Genomic DNA, 20780 nt, shown 5'->3' on the forward strand with positions numbered 1-20780 from the left:
TTTTGGTCTCCGTTTGCATGAAATATTTTTTTCCAGCCCTTCACTTTTAGTGTGTATGTGTCTCTTGTTTTGAGGTGGGTCTCTTGTAGACAGCATATATAGGGGTCTTGTTTTTGTATCCATTCAGCCAGTCTTTGCCTTTTGGTTGGGGCATTCAACCCATTTACATTTAGGGTCATTATTGATAGGTATGGTCCCATTGCCATTTACTTTGTTGTTTTGGGTTCACATTTATACAAGCTTTCTGCATTTCCTGTCTAGAGAAGATCCTTTAGCATTTGTTGAAGAGCTGGTTTGGTGGTGCTGAATTCTCTCAGCTTTGGCTTGTCTGTAAAGCTTTTGAATTCTCCTTCATATCTGAATGAGATCCTTGCTGGGTACAGTAATCTAGGTTGTAGGTTATTCTCTTTCATTACCTCAAGAATGTCCTGCCATTCCCTTCTGGCCTGGAGGGTTTCTATTGATAGATCAGCTGTTATCCTTATGGGAATCCCTTTGTGTGTTATTTGTTGTTCCTCCCTTGCTGCTTTTAATATTTGTTATTTGTGTTTGATCTTTGTTAATTTGATTAATATGTGTCTTGGGGTGTTTCGCCTTGGGTTTATCCTGTTTGGGACTCTCTGGGTTTCTTGGACTTGGGTGGCTACTTCCTTCCCCATTTTAGGGAAGTTTTCAGCTATTATCTCCTCGAGTATTTTCTCATGGCCCTTCTTTTTGTCTTCTTCTTCTGGGACTCCTATGATTCGAATGTTGGGGCCTTTCACATTGTCCCAGAGGTCCCTGAGGTTGTCCTCATTTCTTCTGATTCTTTTTTCTTTTTTCCTCTCTGCTTCATTTATTTCCACCATTTTATCTTCTACCTCACTTATCCTATCTTCTGTCTCCGTTATTCTACTCTTGGTTCCCTCCAGAGTGTTTTTGAGCTCATTTATTGCATTATTCATTTTTAATTGACTCTTTTTTACTTCGAGGTCTTTATTAAACATTTCTTGCATCTTCTCAATCTTTGTCTCCAGGCTATTTATCTGTAACTCCATTTTGTTTTCAAGATTTTGCATCATTTTTATTATCATTATTCTAAATTCTTTTTCAGGTAGATTCCCTATCTCCTCCTCTTTTGTTTGACTTGGTGGGCATTTTTCATGTTCCTTTACCTGTTGGGTATTTCTCTGCCTTTTCATCTTGTTTAGATTGCTGTGTCTGGAGTGGGCTTTCTGTAATCCAGAGGTCTGTCATTCCTTTTTACTGTGGAGGTTTTACCCAGTGGGTGGGGTTGGACAATTGGCTTGTCAAGGTTTCCTGGTTAGGGAAGCTTGCGTCAGTGTTCTGGTTCATGGAACTAGAAAAAAGAAGAGAAAACGGGAAAAAAAAAAAAAAATGAAAAAAATTTTTTCCCTAATTAAAAAAATCATAAAAATCTATGAAAATGAAAGTTAAGGAGTAATGGGGGAGTAATAGGGAATTTTAAATGAAAATAAAAGAGAAAAAAAATTTTTTAATTAAAAAAAAAACTAAAAATATATCTAGGAATTTCTCTGGAGCTGTTGCAGTCAGCGTGGGTTCGGTTCAGTTTCAGATAGCTCCTTGTTCCCGCTTACACTTCTTGATATCTACAGGCCCCTTCTGGTGTAGTCGGTGTTCTCTACAGGGATTTTAATCTGTTGCACCGGTCCCTTCTGAAGTGGCTCCCTTTGTTTATTTGGCTTCTGTTTGCCGGTCTCTTCAGTGCTACTTTCCGCCCTGACACAGGCAGGCGGAGGTGGACTCTTATTCAGGTTGCTAGTTCCATTGCGCTGTGGGGAGGGACTGTCGCTGCTTTCCCCGTCTACGCTGCTCAGGCTCCCGGCTGCTCTATATTGAGCGTGCCCTGCACTGCGCGCGGTTCCAGCCCTCGGGTGTTCCACAAAAGCGCGGACTCGGGTGCGCCCGCGTTTCGTGCCCTCCCCGCCCGAGCGGCTCAGGCAGCCAGGAGCTCGACGGGTGCACTCTCCCCGGGTGCGGCGCGCCTTCTCCCCTCCGCGGTCCCAGCCTCAGCTTCCGCCAGCGCCAGTCAGGTGCGTGCGCTTTCTCCCCTCCGCGTCTCCAGCCCCAGTCCCCGCCCGCCCCAGTCGGGTGCGTGCGCCCTGTGTCTCGCCATGACCCTCCCGGTGGATGTCGACCATCCAGAATCTCAGGAAGTCTTTGGTTAGAAACTGGAGGCCCGTTTGCAGTGTGGTAGGGGATGCGGTCCTTGGGGCCGAGCCTGCCCCTTTCCCCTCCCCCCTGCCTCCTGCCTCCTGCCTGCGGTGGGGCTGGGCCGGTCCGCAGCCTGCGAGCTCTTCTCTGGACTTGCTCAGAGCCTTTGTTCTGCAAACGGCCGGCAGTGTGTTCGGGCCGGTTAATTTTCTCTCTCTCTCCTGCTATCCCACAGTTTAAGTTGGTAACTCATAAAAGCTCCCTCTGACTGTCCTCAGGGCACTCAGGCCCGGTCCTTACCCTAAGCAATGCCGCCCGCTCCTCTCCGTTCCGCCCCCTCTTGCTGGTGGCGGATGCGGGCGTCTAGGGTACTTTTCTGCTGGGAGTTGCTTTTAGGCATGTAATCTGCGGGTTTTATTTATTCTTCCCCTCCCAGTTAGGTTGCCCTCCAAGATTCAAAAACTTCCCCCAGACCCACCAGTGCAAGGGTTTCCTGGTGTTTGGAAACTCCCTCTATTAAGACTCCCTTCCCGGGACGGATCTCCGTCCTTAGCTCTTTTGTCTCTCCTTTTATCTTTTATATTTTGTCCTACCTCCTTTCGAAGACAATGGGCTGCTTTTCTGGGTGCCTGATGACCTCAGCTAGCGATCAGAAGTTGTTTTGTGAAGTTTGCTCTGTGTTCAATTGTTCTTTTGATGAATTTGTAGGGGAGAAAGTGGTCTCCCCATCCTATTCCTCCGCCATCTTGGCTCCTCCGACATGGACATCTTTGAGGGGCCATCATTCAGCCTACCATCCTGACCTGGTCACCTCTTCTGGAGCCCCACAAATTGCTCATTTCTATCTGACCCAAGGGCTTTCTCTTGTTTCTTCAGACAAAGGAACCATTTTTTTCTACCTTGGGGCCTTTGCACTTGCTGGTCCTTCTGCCAGGGATATCCTCCCTTCCCCTGGTATTCCAGGGGCTGACAGTCCGATGTTGGCCCAGTAGTCATCTCTCTTGAGAGGCCTTCCCTGGCCTTGGGAGTCTCAGCCAGCTGCCCCCTCGCCCTCTGCTGTGCCTCTCAGCGTAATTCCCTGAGGACCTCTGATCAGCAGCTGATGCTTTTCCTCATGTCCTTATTCTCCTGGGGTCCCCACGACAGTGTGCACTCCCCAAGGACACGTCCTGTCTTTCCTGCTCACTGCTGCCACTAACGCCAAGCACACAGCAGAGGCTCCGTTCATGTTCCCTCTGGGCTCGGCCTCGGGACCTAGTCCTGCCCTGGGGCCTGAGAATTCTCTCTTCCCCTTTCTCATTTTCACTTCTGTGTGTTTCACTATTTAAAAAAAAAAAAAAAAAAACAAACTTTTTCTTTTATATTGGAGTATGGCTGGTTAACAATGTTCTGATAGTTTCAGGCGGACAGCAGAGCGACTCAGCCATATGTATACACGTATTCATTTTCCCCCAAACTCCCCTCCCATCCAGGCTGCCGCATAACATTGAACAGAGTTCCCTGTGCTATACAGTAGGTTCTTGTTGGTAATCCATCTTATTTATTTTTTATTTTATTTAGTTACTTAGGCTGTGCTGGGTCTTTGTTGCTGCACGGGCTTTTCTCCAGTTGCAGTGCACAGGCTTCTCATTGCGGTGGCTTCTCTTGCTGCTGAACATGGGCGCTAGGGCACAGGGCTTCAGTGGTTCTGGTTCCTGGGCTCCAGAGCGCAGGCTCAATAGTTGTGGCACATGGGCTAAGCTGCTCCACGGCATGTGGGATCCTCCCAGATCAGGGATTGAACCGGTGTCTCCTGCCTCGGCAGGTGGAGTCTTTACCACTGAGCCACCAGGGAAGTCCGGTAATCCATTTTAAACATCCCTAACTATCCCTTCCCCCGCACCCTTTCCTACTTTTTCATTCTTGAGTCACTTCTCACTTGAGGGATGCAGAAAGCAGTAAGACATGCAGGTCATTTCCAGTCAAAGAAGGAAATGACCTATCGGGCCTGAACCCCGTGAGGCTGGCCAGGGGTCACAGCTGCACTGCCTCTGAGTTAGGACAGCTTCCTGGCAGGACTCTCAGCTCCCCGTGCCTTTGTTCACTGCCCTCCTCCTGCCTGGAGCAGCTGCCCTTCTCACAGCCCACCTCAAAGGGCATCAGATCCCTTTCGGTTCAACCGCCTCATTTAGGACTGAGGAAATGGACCCAAAAGCCTTCCCAGGCACACGGCACTGGCTCTCCAGGCACTGTCCCACCCCAGCCCTGCAAGCCCTCTTCCTCCAAGGCCTTCAGCAGGGGCCACAGGGATGTTGGGTGCTAAGATCAGCAGGCCCAGGAGCCAGTCTACAGACACCCTCAGCCGTCACGGAGGACAGCCTGGCGCCACCATCTCAGAGAAAATGTTACTAGAGTTTAGAAACTTCCTGTGCTGTGCAGAATCCAGCCCCTCCCTCCAGCCAGGGCAGGAGACGGCCAGGGTGGTGGCCTCCCACCCAGCACCCAGTGGGTCCCTCCCTCTCTCCAGATGAGAGCCCTGGTTCTCCCACGCAGCACCCCTCTTCCTCTGAACCTTCCCAGGAGCCACAGGTCAGTCACACGGGGCCCAGCATGGGTATAGGCTGAGGGGTCAGGGCTGAGAGGGCACAGTGACACCCTCCATGGGACAGTGAGAAAATCCCCCTTCCTTTTGGAACTCAGGGTGAAGCCAGGCCCTCTCTCTGCGTGACCCCAGATTCCTCATCCAGGGTGATCCCACACCCCAAGGGTTGCCTTCAATGGGATCTAGTGCTTAAAAGGACCTCGTCCTGAGTTTCATGTTCTTCCGTCTCTGTCCTTAAATTCTTAATAACTTTTGCAAAAAGGACCCCATGTTTCCACTGTGTACTGGACCCCACACACTATGAAGCTGGTCCTGTAAGCCCAGCCTCTCAACACTCCCATCCCACCCCACCCCTGCTCTCGTGACAGCTCCTAAGCTGATCACCAACTGTGAGCTCCGGGTCTGATGAGGGCCTGACCCTCTGGGTTAAGACATCCAGCTTTCTTAAGAGCCTTCTGAAGACAGCATCAAAGCAGCGCTGCCACAGGGGTTCTTGGGCCGGCCGGGGGGCATATTTGCTCAGACAAGCCTTTAAATCCCACCCCACAGCAGGTGCTAGGACAAGAGAAAGCAGAAAGAAAAAGCAGGAACTTTGGGGCCAGGCCAACTCAGTTTGAGTTTGACTCTACAGCTTAGAGTCTGGGTGAGCTGGGAAATGTTACTAAACCTCTTTTCCTCAGCTTATCTATAAAGTGAGGGCTATACATACCCACCTCCAGGATTATTGGGAGGATTAAGTGAGATAACACATAAAGGTTGATATTTATCATTCTGGTGACATTTTAATTTTTTTATGACATTTATTGATAAATGTCGGCTGTTGAGGTCAGACAACTGGGCTCTAGGCTCAGTCCCAGCATTGACTCCAGTGTGAACATCACATGTCTGTGCCTCAGGTTTCCCACATGTGAAATGAGGATAAGCTGGGTGTCCCCTGCACAAGGCTCCGGGAGCTCTCGCTCACATCAGCATCACCCTCTCCTCCAGAAAATCTCCCCTACAGCTCTCCTTTGGGCTCCCCGTCACCCACGCTTGCTTCCCCACCAGCACAGGCGACCCTTAAGAAGGAGTTGTTTCCATGTCCGCCCTCCCCTCTTGGACTGGGAGCTCTGTGGGGGCAGGAACAGGCTCTGGTTCTGCTGGTCTGAGCAGAGAGTGGAGGACAAAGGGTTAAACAGTTCAGTGCTCCCTGAGAGATGCTCGCACCCCACACGACCTGATGGCGTCTCCCCTCTTCCCTCAGACCCAGCCTTCCCTCCTGGGAAGATGCAGGTACTCATGATGCTGCTGGCCACAGTGGGCACCTACTACCTGGGCCTGCTGGCAGCAGCTGCAGCAGCTGTCAACCCTGGCCGACCCGACACCTCTGGCTCGCTGCCTGCTCACCGGCGCCAGAAGAGAGACTGGATCTGGAATCAGATGCACATCGATGAAGAGAGAAATGACTCGCTGCCCCATTACGTGGGCAAGGTAAGCCTCGGGCCCTGGAGCAGGAGAGGCCTTGGCGGCAGGCAGCCCACAGCGTTGGTGGTGATGGGAAAGACTCTGATGGGGTGGTGGTGGCGGTAGGGTTGGAGATGATGGCTGTGAGGGTGGTGGTCATGGTGGGACAGACAGTGGAGGTGGTGGAGGCAGTGACTAGGAGAAACGAGGCAAGGAGAAAGCGGTGTGGTGGTGGTGATTGGGAAGGGGAAGGTGGTGGGGGCGATGATGATGATCGTGGAGGTGATGGTGGCAGTGGAGATGACGGTGGTGGTGGAAGTAATGGTGCGCACAAGGGTTCGTTTTTCTCCCAGCCTTTGGTCTATGGCCTGAATACCACCCCATGCACAGCTGAGGAGGCCAGTGTAGTCTGAGGGCTCAGGGCTTAGGGTGGGACCAGTCAAGGCTGCTTTAAATCTGCCCATCTGAGAGGTCTTCAGGACCTGAGCAGACGTCTACAAAATTGTGCAGGTGACAAAGCTCATCATCCAGGCCACAGCTTGCCATCTCTAGTCGAGGCCTTTGAGCTCCTCAAAACCCCCTTTCTCTCAGGCCATCCACTCCCCAGATTCTAAGACAGCTGTAACAAGGTGCCTGACCCAAGCCTGCCCTCCAGGGCAGGGTCTATGACTCTAACCCTCACTTCATCCCTTTGCAAACACGTCACCTTCCTAGGGCTTGGAGCTACATTGAGTAACTCATGAACTATCTTCCTGTGTCAAAGGACTGCTGATGTCAAAACCACTCCATTGAAAGGAAAGGCTCCAGTGGTGGAATTTCACACACGACAACAGGGAGATGGGTTAGGCATTCCAAGAGTTTTCACTGAGGAGAAAAACTCCATTCAAGCGCTTTAAAATCTCACCATGTCCGTTTCCTGGAAGCCAAGCAGGGTCAGCTAAAGAAAGATCAGTGCCCTGGTGAGAGGCGGGGTGGTCCCAAGCACAGACTGGGCTCTAGAAGACAATGGAGGGCAAAGACAGAGCTACTCACCCTCACAGAGCTTGTGATTTAAAACAGGGGTTGGCCACATATCAGCCAGTGAAGTTAGGACACTCCCTCACACCACACTCAAAATGATTTATTACAGACTTAAATATAAGACATGACACCATAAAACTCCAAGAAAGAGAACATAGACAAAACATTCTCTGACATAAATCACAGCAATGTTTTCTTAGGTCAGTCTCCCACGGCAAAAAAAATAAAAGCAAAAATAAATAAAAGGGACCTAATCAAACTTACAAGCTTTTGTGCAGCAAAGGAAACCATAAACAAAAAGACAACATAGAAACTGGGAGAAAATATCTGCAAAAGATGTGACAGACAGGGGCTTAATTTCCCAAATACATAAACAGCTCATATAGCTCAATATTAAAAACAAAAACAAAAAACCAAGCCAATCAAAAAATAGGCAGACGACCTAAGTAGACACTTCTCCAAAGAAGACATAAAGATAGCCAACAGGCACATGAAAAGATACTCAATATTGCTAATTATTAGACAAATACAAATCAAAACTATACCTCATACCAGTCAGAATGGTCATCAGCAAAAAGTCTACAAAACAATAAATGCTGGAAATGGTGTGGGGAAAAGGGAACCTTCCTATACTGTGACTGGGAATGTAAAATGGTGCAACCAGTATGGAGAACAGCATGGAGGTTCCTTGAAAAGCTAAAAACAGAGTTACTCTCTGAGCCAACAATCCCACTTTTGGGCATATATCCAGAAAATATGACAACTCTATTTCAAAAAAATACATCCAACCCAAAGTTCACAGCAGCACTGTTTGCAATAACCAAGACATGGAAGCAACCTAACTGTCCATCAACAGATGGATAAAGAAGATGTGGAGATATGCATGTATATGTGTGTGTGTGTGTGTGTGTGTGTGTGTGTGTGTATGTGTGTGCGTGCCATAAAAAGAATGAAACATTGCCATTTACAGCAACATGGACAGACCTAGAGGTGAGCAGACTACGTAAAGTCACACAGAGCAAGACAAATATCATATGACATCACTTATATGTTAAATCTAAAAACATGATATAAATGAACTTAATTACAAAACAGAAACAGACTTACATGGAAAACAAACTTATGATTACCAAAGGGGAAAGAGGGGAGGAATAAATTAGGGGTTTGGGGTGAGCAGATACAAGCTATCATATATAAAACAGACAAACAGCAAAGTCCTACTGTATAGCACAAGGAACTATATTCAGTAGTTTGTGATAACCTATAATGGAAAAAAATCTGAAAAAGTGTGTGTGTGTATATATATACTGTGTGTATATATATATATATCACTCTGCTAAACACTAGAAAGTAACACAACATTGTAAATCAGCTATATTTCAATTAAACAAATACATACATAAATAGGGGCTGAGGGAACTGCCCCACCACATGGTTTTGAAAGTGAAGTTGTGGTTGCCTTCATGCTACAATGGCAGATTTGAGTAATTGTCCAAAGACCATATGACCCACAAAGTCAAAAATTTTTACTATCTGGCCCTTCACAGGAACAGTTTGCCCACCCTGGTCTAGAAGGGTAGCATGTATTAGACAAAGAGCCTCACACATGCCAGATGGGGCTCCCGGTGATTATAGAGAAACAGGCCAGAAAGGATCTTTAAATGGGGGAGGGTTCAGTCTGGCCCTGGTACCAGAAACGCCCCAGAAGGTGGCAGTGAGGGCCAGCTTGGGAATCTCCACTCCCAACCCTGCCCAAGGCCAACTCCCTGGGCCCAGGCCTCCTCTGGCCATAAAGAATGGCTAGGAAATTTAGATCTTTTAGTCTTCCTTCAGAGGGGAAGAAGTTTGCCCCAGGGTCACACAGTGAAACCAGAAAAACCCCAGGAAAGCGTAGGGCTCCTGACTTCCCACACTAGAGGAAAATGTCGTCAGACCACCTACTCCTCCCCATTGGGATGACTGGGCCATGAATCAGCTTCCAAAGAGAATGGCTGCCCCCAAGGAATACCGTTGAGCTGAGTCAGGAACAGTCAGCAGAAAGCGCGGCTACGAGCAGCCCTGACAGACTCGGAACAGCTCGCCTGAGGTTCTTTGCCCAGCAGGAAGAGCGTCAGGCCTGCTAGTCACCTGCCACCAGCACGCACTTGGCACCTGGTATGGGGCAGGGGGTGGGAGGGAGCCCCGTGCAATCCTCACTCTGGGAAGCAGCAAGGCTGCCCGGAAAAGGCAAGGACAGGGCTCCAGGGCTCACCTCCTCGCTCCAAAGACATCATCTGAGGGAAGGAAGTCCCTGTTTATCAAAATCAGAGCCACGGAGCCTTTGTTTACAGAGCTGTTTGCTGGACAATGGGAATGAGACCTGAGCGGCCTTCTGAATTCACAAATATGGGTCAGCATAGCTTTTGGCATTGAGAGGTTACATCCAAATATAGGGATAATTTTTAAAAGGGGAAGGCCCCCCAAAACCTATAACCTCAGTCTGTTTAATCATGAGCAAAACAAACTCTAGTAGGGGTGCATCTGACAGAACACCCAAGCAGCAGTCCTCAGAACTCTCAAGGTCATCAAAAACAAGGAGAGTCTCATAGAGAAAATAAGCTTTTGTTACCAAAGAGGAAAGTGTGGTAGGTGTGGAGGAGATGACTTAGGAGTTGGGGATTAACATCTACATCAATATATATAAAACAAGTAAACAACAAAGACCTACTGTATAGCAACAGGGAACCATACTTAACATCTTGTAAAAACCTACAATGGAAAATAATCTGAAAAAGAAAATGTATATATGTATAACTGAATCACTCTGCTGTACACTTGAAACTAACACAACAGTGTAAATTAACTATGCTTCAATTAAAAAAAAAAAAAAAAAGGACAGTCTGAGAAACTATCCCAGCCTAGAGGAATTTAAAGAAACGTAACAACCATTAATAGATGTAATGTGGTATCCTAGGTGGGATCGTAGAACAGAAAAAGCACATTAGGTAAAAGCTAAGGAAATCTGCACGAACTATAGACTTTAGTTAATGATAATGTATAAACACTAGTCCATTCATTACAACAAATGTACCATACTAATGTAAGATGCTAACAACAGGGAAACGGGCAGCAGGATGTATGGGAATCCTCTGTACTATCATCTCAGTTTTTCCATAAATCTAGAACTGTTCTAATATATAAAGTCTGCCTAAGAAAATTTGGAGGGAAGGAAAACAGAAACTTACCTACACAGGATATCTTTTTTAACGCTATTGATTTGATAATATTGAGAAATTTTTACCAAAGTTGTTTAAGTATGAGTCGGATACAAAATGACAACTAGAAGAAAAAAAAAAGCACAATCTAAAAGTTGAGAGTCCTATTTTATTTGGTGGACATTCTGAGGACTTCAAGCCTGGGAGACAGGACTCTCACATCCCTCTGAGGGACGTCTGCAAAGAGGCAAGGTGGGGAGCCAGGGTATACAAGAGCTTTTGCAACAAAGATCAGGTAGTTGGAACTTCAAAAGATCACTGTTAATTAAAGAAAAACAGACATCTCAAAGAACTGAGCCCGTTTTCCACGTATGAGAAGATGCCAAGGTCAGGGTTCACTGAAACCATTCCTTTGATGCACAGCTCAGCTCTCTGGGGTCAGTATCCTGTGCTTTCTCATCCTGAGTCTCCTCGGGTGCACCATCTGCTGGGAGGCGGGGTGGGGGGGAGTTGTAAGGTGATGGCTTGATGGCTGTAACATCCCTTGTTTACTAATATGGCAGCCAACATTTTTTCCATTGCCACAATCTTAGAATTCCAATGACATATCCAAGCAGACTCACGCCCCCCTGGCTACCTTTCCCTACCTGGGTCCTAATGCACCCACGCAGCCAGGTTTGGAACGACCATCCTATCCTAACCTTGAGTAACTCACAGGGCCCCACACTGCCCCTCCTCCTTGATCCCCACTGTCTCCTGCCCAGGTCACAGGCTCCAGAGCAGTGCACCACTTCTTGCCTCCAGTCCATCCATTCATCACATGTCCTGGCTGCTGGGTTTGGGGGCCTCCCCATGAACCACCTGCCCCCTGCACACTGTGCTCTAAGATGCTTCACCACCTCTAGCTACAGCCCCGCTTCTCCCTCTCTCTGCCCCCCAAAGGGAAGGAGCCTCCCTCCCAGTTCCCCCTTCCTCACCTCTGAGACTCTTCTCTAGAAGCCTTGTCATCCAGCTTCTCATCTACCACCCTAACACTGCTCTCCCCAAGGGCTCGGATGACTGCATCGTTGCTAAGCCTGAGGATGCTTTCCAGACCTCATGGGACTTCACTGTGCCCATCTTGATGCCACCTCTTCTGTCCTGAGATCCCTCTCTCTCTCCAGTCCTCCTCCAGCCTTTCTGATGTGACACCTTCACTCAAGGCTCTCATTCCAACTGACCCTTAAATGCTGCCCATCCTCAAAACCTCAGCCTCTGCAGCTTCAAACCAGGTTCTGAGAGCAAGAACACAGTCTGCACTATCTCTGTGCTCCCAGGCTGGCACTTCGTAGGGATTTGATGATTTTTTTTTTCTTTCATTGAATTGAACTCTGTTTTTTGAACATCCTAACCATCCATTAGAGAAGCATTCAAGATGTATGAAATATCATTTGTTTATGCTCCTAAGAATTTCTAAGATTCTATCAATGAAATGTTCAGCAATTCTAACCTTCTAATATCCTTTAACATGTGGCTCTAGCATGAGTAACAACTAGCATTTATTGACAGCCTGAGCAAATTCCTTCACACACATTATTTGCCAAATCTTATTCCTAAGGACACTAATAACACGTGTTACAAAGGAAAAGGATTCAGTGGTCTAACAAGTATGGGAAATCCTGAGTTAAACAAAGCTCACTGGAGTTCTTTTCTGCAGGACTACACATTGAAAATACTCAAGAGGAGAACATTGTTTTTTTCAAGAAGAGAACATTTTATGTATCGTCCCAAAACTAAATGGCAGGGGCCCAGTGATGGGCTGATAAACAGTTGACAACTGGCTTTTGAAGGGAAAAGACCCTGTTTATAGCATTTGCCAATTTCCTTGGTGTAAACACTTTCCCCACATCTTGTTTCAAGCTACCAACTTGAAGGCAGAGTTGGAAAGAGATGTGCATCGACATACCATTAGTATTTCCATGATTAGACAGGATCAACATAAAAACTCAAGAACATGGTGAAATGTAGTAAAATTATTAGGAAGCAAAAAATGTTGAGTTACATTACCTTCATTTTTAATACAGTTCATTTAACTGTAAGCTTATATAATTGATTTTTCAACAATCCCATACACTCACACAGGCACACACACACAGACGGCACTGCTGTCTCCAGCTCACGGCGCCTCTCCTCCCATAGATTAAATCGAGTGTGAACCGCAAAAATGCCGAGTACCAGCTCAGAGGAGAGTCTGCCGGCAAGGTCTTCCGAGTCGACGAGCACACAGGGGATGTGTATGCCTTAGAAAGGCTGGACAGGGAGAAGATCTCCGAGTACCACCTCACTGCCCTCGTGGTGGACAAGGGCACCAAGAAGAACCTGGAGTCTCCTTCTAGCTTCACCATCAAAGTTCATGATGTCAACGATAACTGGCCTGTGTTCACCCACCGGGTGTTCAATGCCTCCGTGCCCGAGATGTCAGGGATAGGTATGTGCCTAGTCTGTCCCTCTCCCTCTCCCCTCGCACATCCCTGATCCAGAGGCACCTCTCCCATCAGCAGCTTCACTGCCTGGAACAGGATTCAGTGAGTTCCAAGCAGTGATGGGGATGCATGTAGTGCCAATTTCTGTGACTTGAAAGGAACGCTGGTCCCTAAAGACTAAACTCTGACCTGGCCCCAGACAGAGCCCTGATTGTCACACACACCACACACACACACACACACCACACACATCCCCACACACACACACACACTCCACACATACCCACACACACACCACACATACACACACACACACCTTGTTACTCTTTGAAGGCAACCCCACCCACTGCTCTGACTCTCAGGGCTGGCATGCCGAGAGCATAGACTTCACACATGAAGGAGGCCAACTCTGCAACCAAGATAAGGAATCACCATTAGGGTCCATGCAGGAGTCGGGGTGGGGGAGCGCAGTGGAGAGGGACACAGCCTCATCCCCAGGTATGTCACCAGCCTAGACCCTAGGCCACCAGAGGAGACTGTTTCTTCCTCAATTCTACTCCCAGTCTCCAGGGGATGCAAGAAAAGAGCTCCCATCCCCACCCCTTAGTCCAGGCTCTCTGGCCAGGGCTCAAGACCAGACATTCTTGTTGAGCCTGGGGAGCCTGGAGTTCAAGGGGAAAGAGATGTGACCCCCAAGTCTTTTGGGGCCCTTCCTATTCTCTTGTTCTCATGCTTCCGGGAGCAAAAAAAAAACAAAAACAAAAACAAAAAAACAGCTTTTCCTCTGTTTCTCCCCACGACACCAGACACTCACCCCTCCCTCACTTCCCCCATAAATGAAAACCACCTGTTCTCTTCACCCTTCATGTCTGACTGGGCTGGGCCTCCGGCACTGCCAGCCCTTCAGTGCCAGGCAGGCTCCTCAGAAAACAGGACCTGGGGGAGGGGGTTCGGGGAACAGCCTGAGCCCCATCTGCCCTCACCTGGGAACTGGGCGAGGGGCTGGCAGTCACAAGGCAGCAACCCCGGATTCTCTCCTGGCAGGGACCTCAGTCATCCAGGTGACTGCAGTGGATGCAGACGACCCCACGGTGGCAGACCACACCTCTGTCGTGTACCAGCTCACGAAGGGAAAAGAAAACTTCGACATCCGTGGTCCTGGTCTGTGTGACTAGCCCCTCCAGGCAGCACTGGCTGGGAGGGGGTGGAGGTGCAGGCACAGAGGGAAGCCCAGTCTGACAGGTGTCACCAACCACTGATGCGCACTTTCCTACAGATGCGGTCGGTCCCACGTGTCAAGACAAGGGGGCTGGGGAGGGCAGGAGGAGGCAGACATGAATTCAGGACGTGAATTCGAGTTGAGGGGACAAAAATCCAGATGCAAGCAGTGACGCGAGAGGCAGACAAGAATGCTTGTTGGCAGCTCTGGCTATGGAACCACACAGATCTGGTTTCCAACCCCATCTCTGCTGCTCACTGCTTCTAAAGACCTTGGGCAAATCAACCAACCACTGAGCACTGGCGAGTCCTCATGGTGAAAACCGGGATGGTTATATGCATGCACCTCATACAGGAGCTGTGAAGTCTGAATTAGATGACGTATAAAGAGCATGTGGCTCGTTGTCACTAGCCATCCCATGTGACCTAAAAAACTGTACGGACTGAGTCTTGGGAGAAAGACAGAAGTCCAAGAGGTCAGGCCTGGGGCATGCCACCATTCAGAACAATAGCAAATACACAGTACAACCTACGCTGCACTGAGGCCTAACCCATGACAGCACTTTGCTCAGTCTGAGCCTAGATGTGGCCTCAGGCTCTTTCTCAGCCCATAGTGGACCAAAGTGCTTGTGTGGCTTTGGCCTAGCAGTGCAGGGCGTGGAGATGGGTGGTGGATCTCGCCTGGCTCTTGGCCCTGGCTGCACAGGGAAGTCACCCAGGAGCTCTGAAGTCACAGCTCTCTGAATAGTGTCTGGGCATCCGTATTTTTTAAAAGCTCCCCAGGTAACATGGTTCCTGACAGGACACATTTTGCAGGACTCATTGTCACCATGAACAAAAACCTGGACCGAGAGATGCAGGACAAGTACGAGGTTGTGGTGGAAGCAGAAGATGCCCAGGGCCGCCGGGGGGAGTCAGGCACAGCCACTGTGTTCATCACTCTGCAGGACGTCAATGACAACTTCCCCATCTTCACCCAGAGTGAGCCCCTCTCCCTGGGCCCTGGCGGGGTGGGGGGGGGGGGCTCTCAGGGAGGAGCCTGGCGTCCATTTACCTCTCCCTCCACCCCAGAGTGGGCCTACATCAGAGATGCCTTCCCAGTACTCCCCGTCTCTGCACATACTCCCAAGGCTGCACACCTGGCCTGCCAGGACGCCCTCCTGGGCCATCAGCAGGTCACACTCCCTGCTGTGTGTCACGTACCCAGAGTCCCACTACCAGACAGGACCAGTTTCACCAGATCCCATGACCTCAGGAAAACCCACGAGCCGGGGAGCCGGGGATCAGCAGAGTACCAGAGCCAGGGCTGGGCCCTGACCCACCCATAGACTGATTCTCCCCACAGGAAAATGTCCAACAAGAGCTCTTCCCATGCACTGGGTGGGCTGGGGAGGAAGGTCAGATAGATGGCTCATCACCTGCACCTCCAAGGCTGATGTCACTCAGAGGCTCAGCCACTGCAAGAACAGGCCAGTTTACCCTAAAACAACCTCACTGTATACAGTGAAAGCTCCTCAAAGGCAGGGCTTCTCTCTCTTGGCAGCTGACAGATCCCCTAGCAAAGTGCCTGACATACAGGAGGTGCTTAATAACTACCTGTCAGATGGATGAAGGGATGAAAGGACAGATAGAGTGGAACCTCTGTGCCTCGGGACCCAAAATTCCAGAGGAATTACTATTACTACTGCTGCTCCTTTATTGTGACCGTTTCCTGTATCAAAATATCCTGGGATAGTATATGTGACAATTACCTTGTCTGTCTCATTAACCCAATGCCCTTTGGGGCGCCCCTTTTGCATCAGCCAGGTACACGTTTTCTGTACCAGAAGACATCCGTGTGGGCAGCCCCCTGGGCTCTCTGTTTGTTGAGGACCCAGACGAGCCCCAAAACCGGAAGACCAAATACAGCTTCGTGCAGGGCGCGTACAGGGACACCTTCACCATCGAGACGGACCCCACCCACAACGAGGGCATCATCAAGCCCATAAAGGTTCGCAGGCCTGCAGCAGGGGCATCAGATGGGGGGCTGGGGGCTCCTGGCATGCTCAGGACTCAGCCAGGGGCTGCTCCCGGGCCAGAGGCCACCAAAGGTCCACATCTGGGCCAGTGTGGAGCAGGCCATGTGCTCATGGATCCTGTGACCCTGGAGCTGGGACATGGAGCCACAAGAGAAGGGTCAGTCCCTTGGGCTGGGCTACCCCAGAACCAGACCTTGAGGCAAAGACTTAGGTGTATACAGCTTATCTGGGGGGGTGATCTCAGGAAGCCTCAGGAGCCGTGAGATGGAAAAAGGAGGAGAGTTAACACAGGCTCCTTAGTGAGCAGGTGATCACTGTGGGCGAGTGGGGCACGGTCACACTGGGACATCTGGGCGACTGTGTAGAATATACTTCTGAGTCTCAGCAGTTGTAGGCTGCCTGAGGGCTCCTGGGGGCTCACTTCCTGGCACTTTCTGATCTGCCCTGGGCACCACCAGGAGAACCCTGGTAGATTACAGGTGCTTGTGGCCAAAAGCCGTCAGTGCGTAAGGAAACAGTGAACACCATGGGGATGGGGTGCCCACTGGCAGTGGCTGGTGCAGAGAGAGCAGTCAAACCAGCTGAATCTAGAAGAGGAGAGGTCTGCCAGGGGCACAAACTGCCTTCAGGATGGCCATGCTGAGGACTAGGGGGCCCAGGCCAGGGACCTCCTCCTCAGAGGGGACACTCAAACCCATGTCCCTGAGCCAGACCGCTCCTCCAGCAGACCTCTCTGGAGTCCCTCTCTGATCCAGCCCTGTGCTGGGAACTGGATATACCCAGGGGAGTTGGACAGCCTCCATGGTACCAAGGCTCTCGGCCAGTAGGGAGAACACACACACACCAAAGGGGACCCAGGCAGGGCGCAAAACTACCTGCGTCAGGAGGGGCAGGAACAGGCTCTATGAGGACGTCTGGTTACGTTCGGACAGGCTCCTTGATGGGGTGAGGAGGAGTGTGGCAAGCAGGCAAGAGACTTGAGCAAAAGCACACAGAAAAGGCACGGCTTTGAGGAGCTGTGGGAAGAACCACTAGCCTGTACTCCCCTTATAGCAAGAGTATGGATGATCCGCTTGGTGTCCCCAGTACTCAGAATAGAGCCAAGGTCAGGACAAAGCTGAAGACAGCCAAACCACAGGCCCCTCATCTGTTTAACAGGTGTCATCCCAGCACTACCTTGCAGGGCCTGGTTCAGAGAAGGAGCTCACCACACTGTTTTCTCCCACAGCCCCTGGACTATGAACGCATCCGGCAATACAGCTTCACCATCGAGGCCACGGACCCCACCATTGACCTCCGCTACCTGGGCAGCACCTCCCCCAAGAACATCGCCCGTGTCATTATCAACATCACAGACGTGGACGAGCCCCCCATCTTCCAGCAGCCTTTTTACCACTTCCAGCTGCAGGAGAACCAGAAGAAGCCTCTGATTGGCTCAGTGCTGGCCAAGGACCCTGACGCTGCTCAACGGGACATCAGGTAAGGGGGTGGACGTCATAAGAATGGTGATGATCATGACCACACCCTGGCACCAAGGTTCTTACAATCAGCTGGGCTGAGCCCAGGATGCCAAGGGGGAAACTGGCTCCTTACAGCACGGACACTGGGTGTGGGCAAGGGCAGGACAAGAAGCCCAAGCTCTTCCACTAACCCACGTGGCCAGGTATAATCTTGTCCCACCCAGGTACCCACCTAGCACAGTCCTGGCCATTTCAGCTGCCCATTGTCTGCTCTACCTTGAAGGGGAAGTACAGGTTCCCACAGGTCCCATCTGGGGAGATCTGACAGTTAAGAGGACAACCAACTTGACATACGTGAAACCCCTTCACTAAATATGTTTCATTACAAGTGTCTTCCCAAAACCACAAAAGGGAAAAGTTCATTTCACACAATGAAACAACACAAAGATTTACAAAGAAATCATCAGTAACCCTGACTTCCAGACAGCTCATGTTCACGGTGTGCTGTGATCCTGTGACGCTTTTCTCCATGACCACACAAACACCTACAGACATTTGTGGTGGATTTGTCATTTGTTTCAGGGCTCTGATTGTTTTAAATTTTTTCTGGATCATAGTATGCCCATTTCAGCTTCTTAGGGGTAAAGAATCCACCTCCTAATGCAGGAGACGCAAGTTCAATCCCTGGGTTGGGAAGATCCCTTGGAGAAGGAAATAGCAGCCCACTCCAGTATTCTTGCTTGGGGAATCCCATGAACAGAGGAGTTTGGTGGGCTCCAGTCCATAGTGCCAAGAGTTGGATGTGAATTAGCAACTAAACCACAATTATGACCATTTCATCACTACTTGTTCCTCCATCTCAACTAGGCACCTCTACCCTCTGTGACAAAAGATGTAGTTCCAGCCCATACTTTCTAGGGCCACATAACATTTTAGAGTATGAAGTTCATGCAGTCTCATTTTATTCCAGAGCTGGTAGCCAACTGTGCCAGCACCACTAATCAAATAAGTCATCATTTTCTACCTTTGTTATATACTGAGTTCCTGTATATCCTTGAATCTATTTTTGAATCCTTTGTTCTGTAGCAAAGTCATTCCATTTTATTGTAGCAGCTTTCTACTAAAACTTGGTATGTATAACGCAAGTCCCTCCCCCAAGTATTTTTTCACTTTATATAACTTTAATGCATTCTCAAACATCTGTTCTTTCTTGTGAACCATAAAACTCTTGAGTTTTATAAAAAGCATTAGAATTCTAATGAGAATTGTGTTTGCATATCAGTTTGGGGAGAGTTAACGCTTCCCTGGTGACTCAGATGGTAAAGCGTCTGCCTGCAGTGCGGGAGACGCAGGTTCAATCCCTGGGTTGGGAAGATCCCCTGGAGAAGGAAATGGCAACCCACTCCAGTACTCTTGCCTGGAAAATTCCATGGACTGAGGAGCCTGGTGGGCTACAGTCCATGGGGTCGCAAAGAGTTGGACACGACTGAGCAACTTCACTTTCACTTTCAATGCTCTATTAAGGACAAATGTGTCCCTCCCTTTTGACCACATCTCATAAGTTTGGGGATGACTGTTTTCATAGCCATTCTATTTTAAATAGTCTGTAATGATAATTTTTATTTCTTCACTGATCCAATGGTTTATTTAAGAGACTTTTTTTCCCATTTACAAGTGGTAGGGCATTTTTTTGGTTTTAACATGTTCTGTGGTATAACACAACTGTCCTTTTGTCCATTTTCCTCTGTAATATCTAAGCTTCTGCTTTATGTACTTTAAATTTTTCTATTCAGTTAACAAAGGTTTATAATTATTTTACCTTCATTATGACTTGTCTCTTTCATTCTTATGACAGTACACAGTTTGTCCTGCTTAAATATTTTTGTCCTCTGCTCCATGTTGCCTGATGTAAGGTTTGTCAGTACTGTTTTCATGTTACTGATGTTCGCCTGAACTTTTCCGACCTTTGCTCTTTTTATAGATAATTTTATTTACTTATTTGGCTGTGCTGCATATTCACTGCGGGCTTGTCTCTAGTTTTGGCAAGCAGGGGCTACTCTCCAGCTGCTGTGTGCAGGCCTCGCATGGCAGTGGTTTCCCTTGTTGTGTGCAGAGCATGAGCTCTAGAGCTTGAGGGCTTCAGAAGTCACAGTTCCCAGGCTCGAGAGCACAGGCTCAGAGTCGTGGCACATGGGCTTAGTTGTTTTGCAGCATGTGGGATCTTCCCAGACCAGGGATCAAACCCGTGTCTCTTACACTGGCAGGCAGATTCTTTACCACTGAGCCATCAAGCCCCAATCTTTACTTTTAATATTTCTAGGTCATTCGGCATTTAAGTTGTGTCCTGAAACTGGAATGCAGATGGCTTTGCTTTTCAATCAAAACTGAGAGGCTTCATGTTTAACTTATTTACATTTTTCATCATAAATGATGGGTTAGATCTTATTTCTTTTAGCCTGTTTTACATTGGCTATTTCTAAAAATTAATGACTTTTTTCTCTTCCCCATCTTTGTTGTAGTTTATTTTTTTCACATTTTTTCTCCCAGGTATTTGGATGGAATATATGCATTTTTACTTCTGCCAGTGACATTATTTCTAACTGTAAAACTTAAACTGGTTTCCTGGACCAATATTTTCTACTTATAAATCTCTCTCTCTCACATACACACACCACCACCACCACTGCTTTCCTATTTATGATAAAGAAATCAACAATTTCCATTTAATTCCTCCCAAGCCAGATTTTTTACTTTATTTTGAGACATTTCTTAGATGAACTGAGTTTTCACAAAAAGTTTTTCAGGACCCATCTTGTGGGTGATATACTTCCTGAGTTCTTTCATATTTACAAATCAAAAATATTATCAATGTGTTCTAGCGCTTAACATTATGTGAATGTCTAGGATTAAGTCTGATTTCTCTTTCTTTATAAGGATGTATTTTTCTGTCTGGCCTCTCTTCAATTTCTTTACACACCTCTGATATTCCAAAGTATCATCAGAATATAGCTAAATATTGATCTTTTTTCCACTATGCCTGATATCAATGACCTCTTTTAATATATAAACTTGGGTCTTTGTTCAGATCAAGAAGTTTTCTTTTATTACATCATTTGTTATTTCTTCTGTTCTCTTTGTTCTGGAATTTTCCTTAGTATTAGAAAAAATATATCTGGAACATTATGGATTTTTTTCACCTCTCTTTTCTT

General features: G+C 48.3%; 1 protein-coding gene across 2 annotated transcripts in view; it reads left to right on the forward strand.

Moving 5' to 3' along the window:
- CDH5 (cadherin 5) overlaps window positions 1–20780 on the forward strand; it is a 41511-nt gene that overhangs the window by 11956 nt on the left and 8775 nt on the right. For both annotated transcript variants that reach the window (XM_061138652.1, XM_061138653.1), the window contains exons 2-7: window positions 6000–6226; window positions 12592–12880; window positions 13920–14036; window positions 14910–15074; window positions 15896–16083; window positions 17340–17590. In XM_061138652.1, coding sequence (XP_060994635.1) covers window positions 6023–6226; window positions 12592–12880; window positions 13920–14036; window positions 14910–15074; window positions 15896–16083; window positions 17340–17590 — 1214 coding nt within the window. In that variant the 5' untranslated portion in view covers window positions 6000–6022. The remainder of the gene's footprint in view (window positions 1–5999; window positions 6227–12591; window positions 12881–13919; window positions 14037–14909; window positions 15075–15895; window positions 16084–17339; window positions 17591–20780) is intronic.

This window comes from Dama dama, chromosome 4, assembly GCF_033118175.1.
Source record: "Dama dama isolate Ldn47 chromosome 4, ASM3311817v1, whole genome shotgun sequence".
NCBI lineage: Eukaryota > Metazoa > Chordata > Mammalia > Artiodactyla > Cervidae > Dama > Dama dama.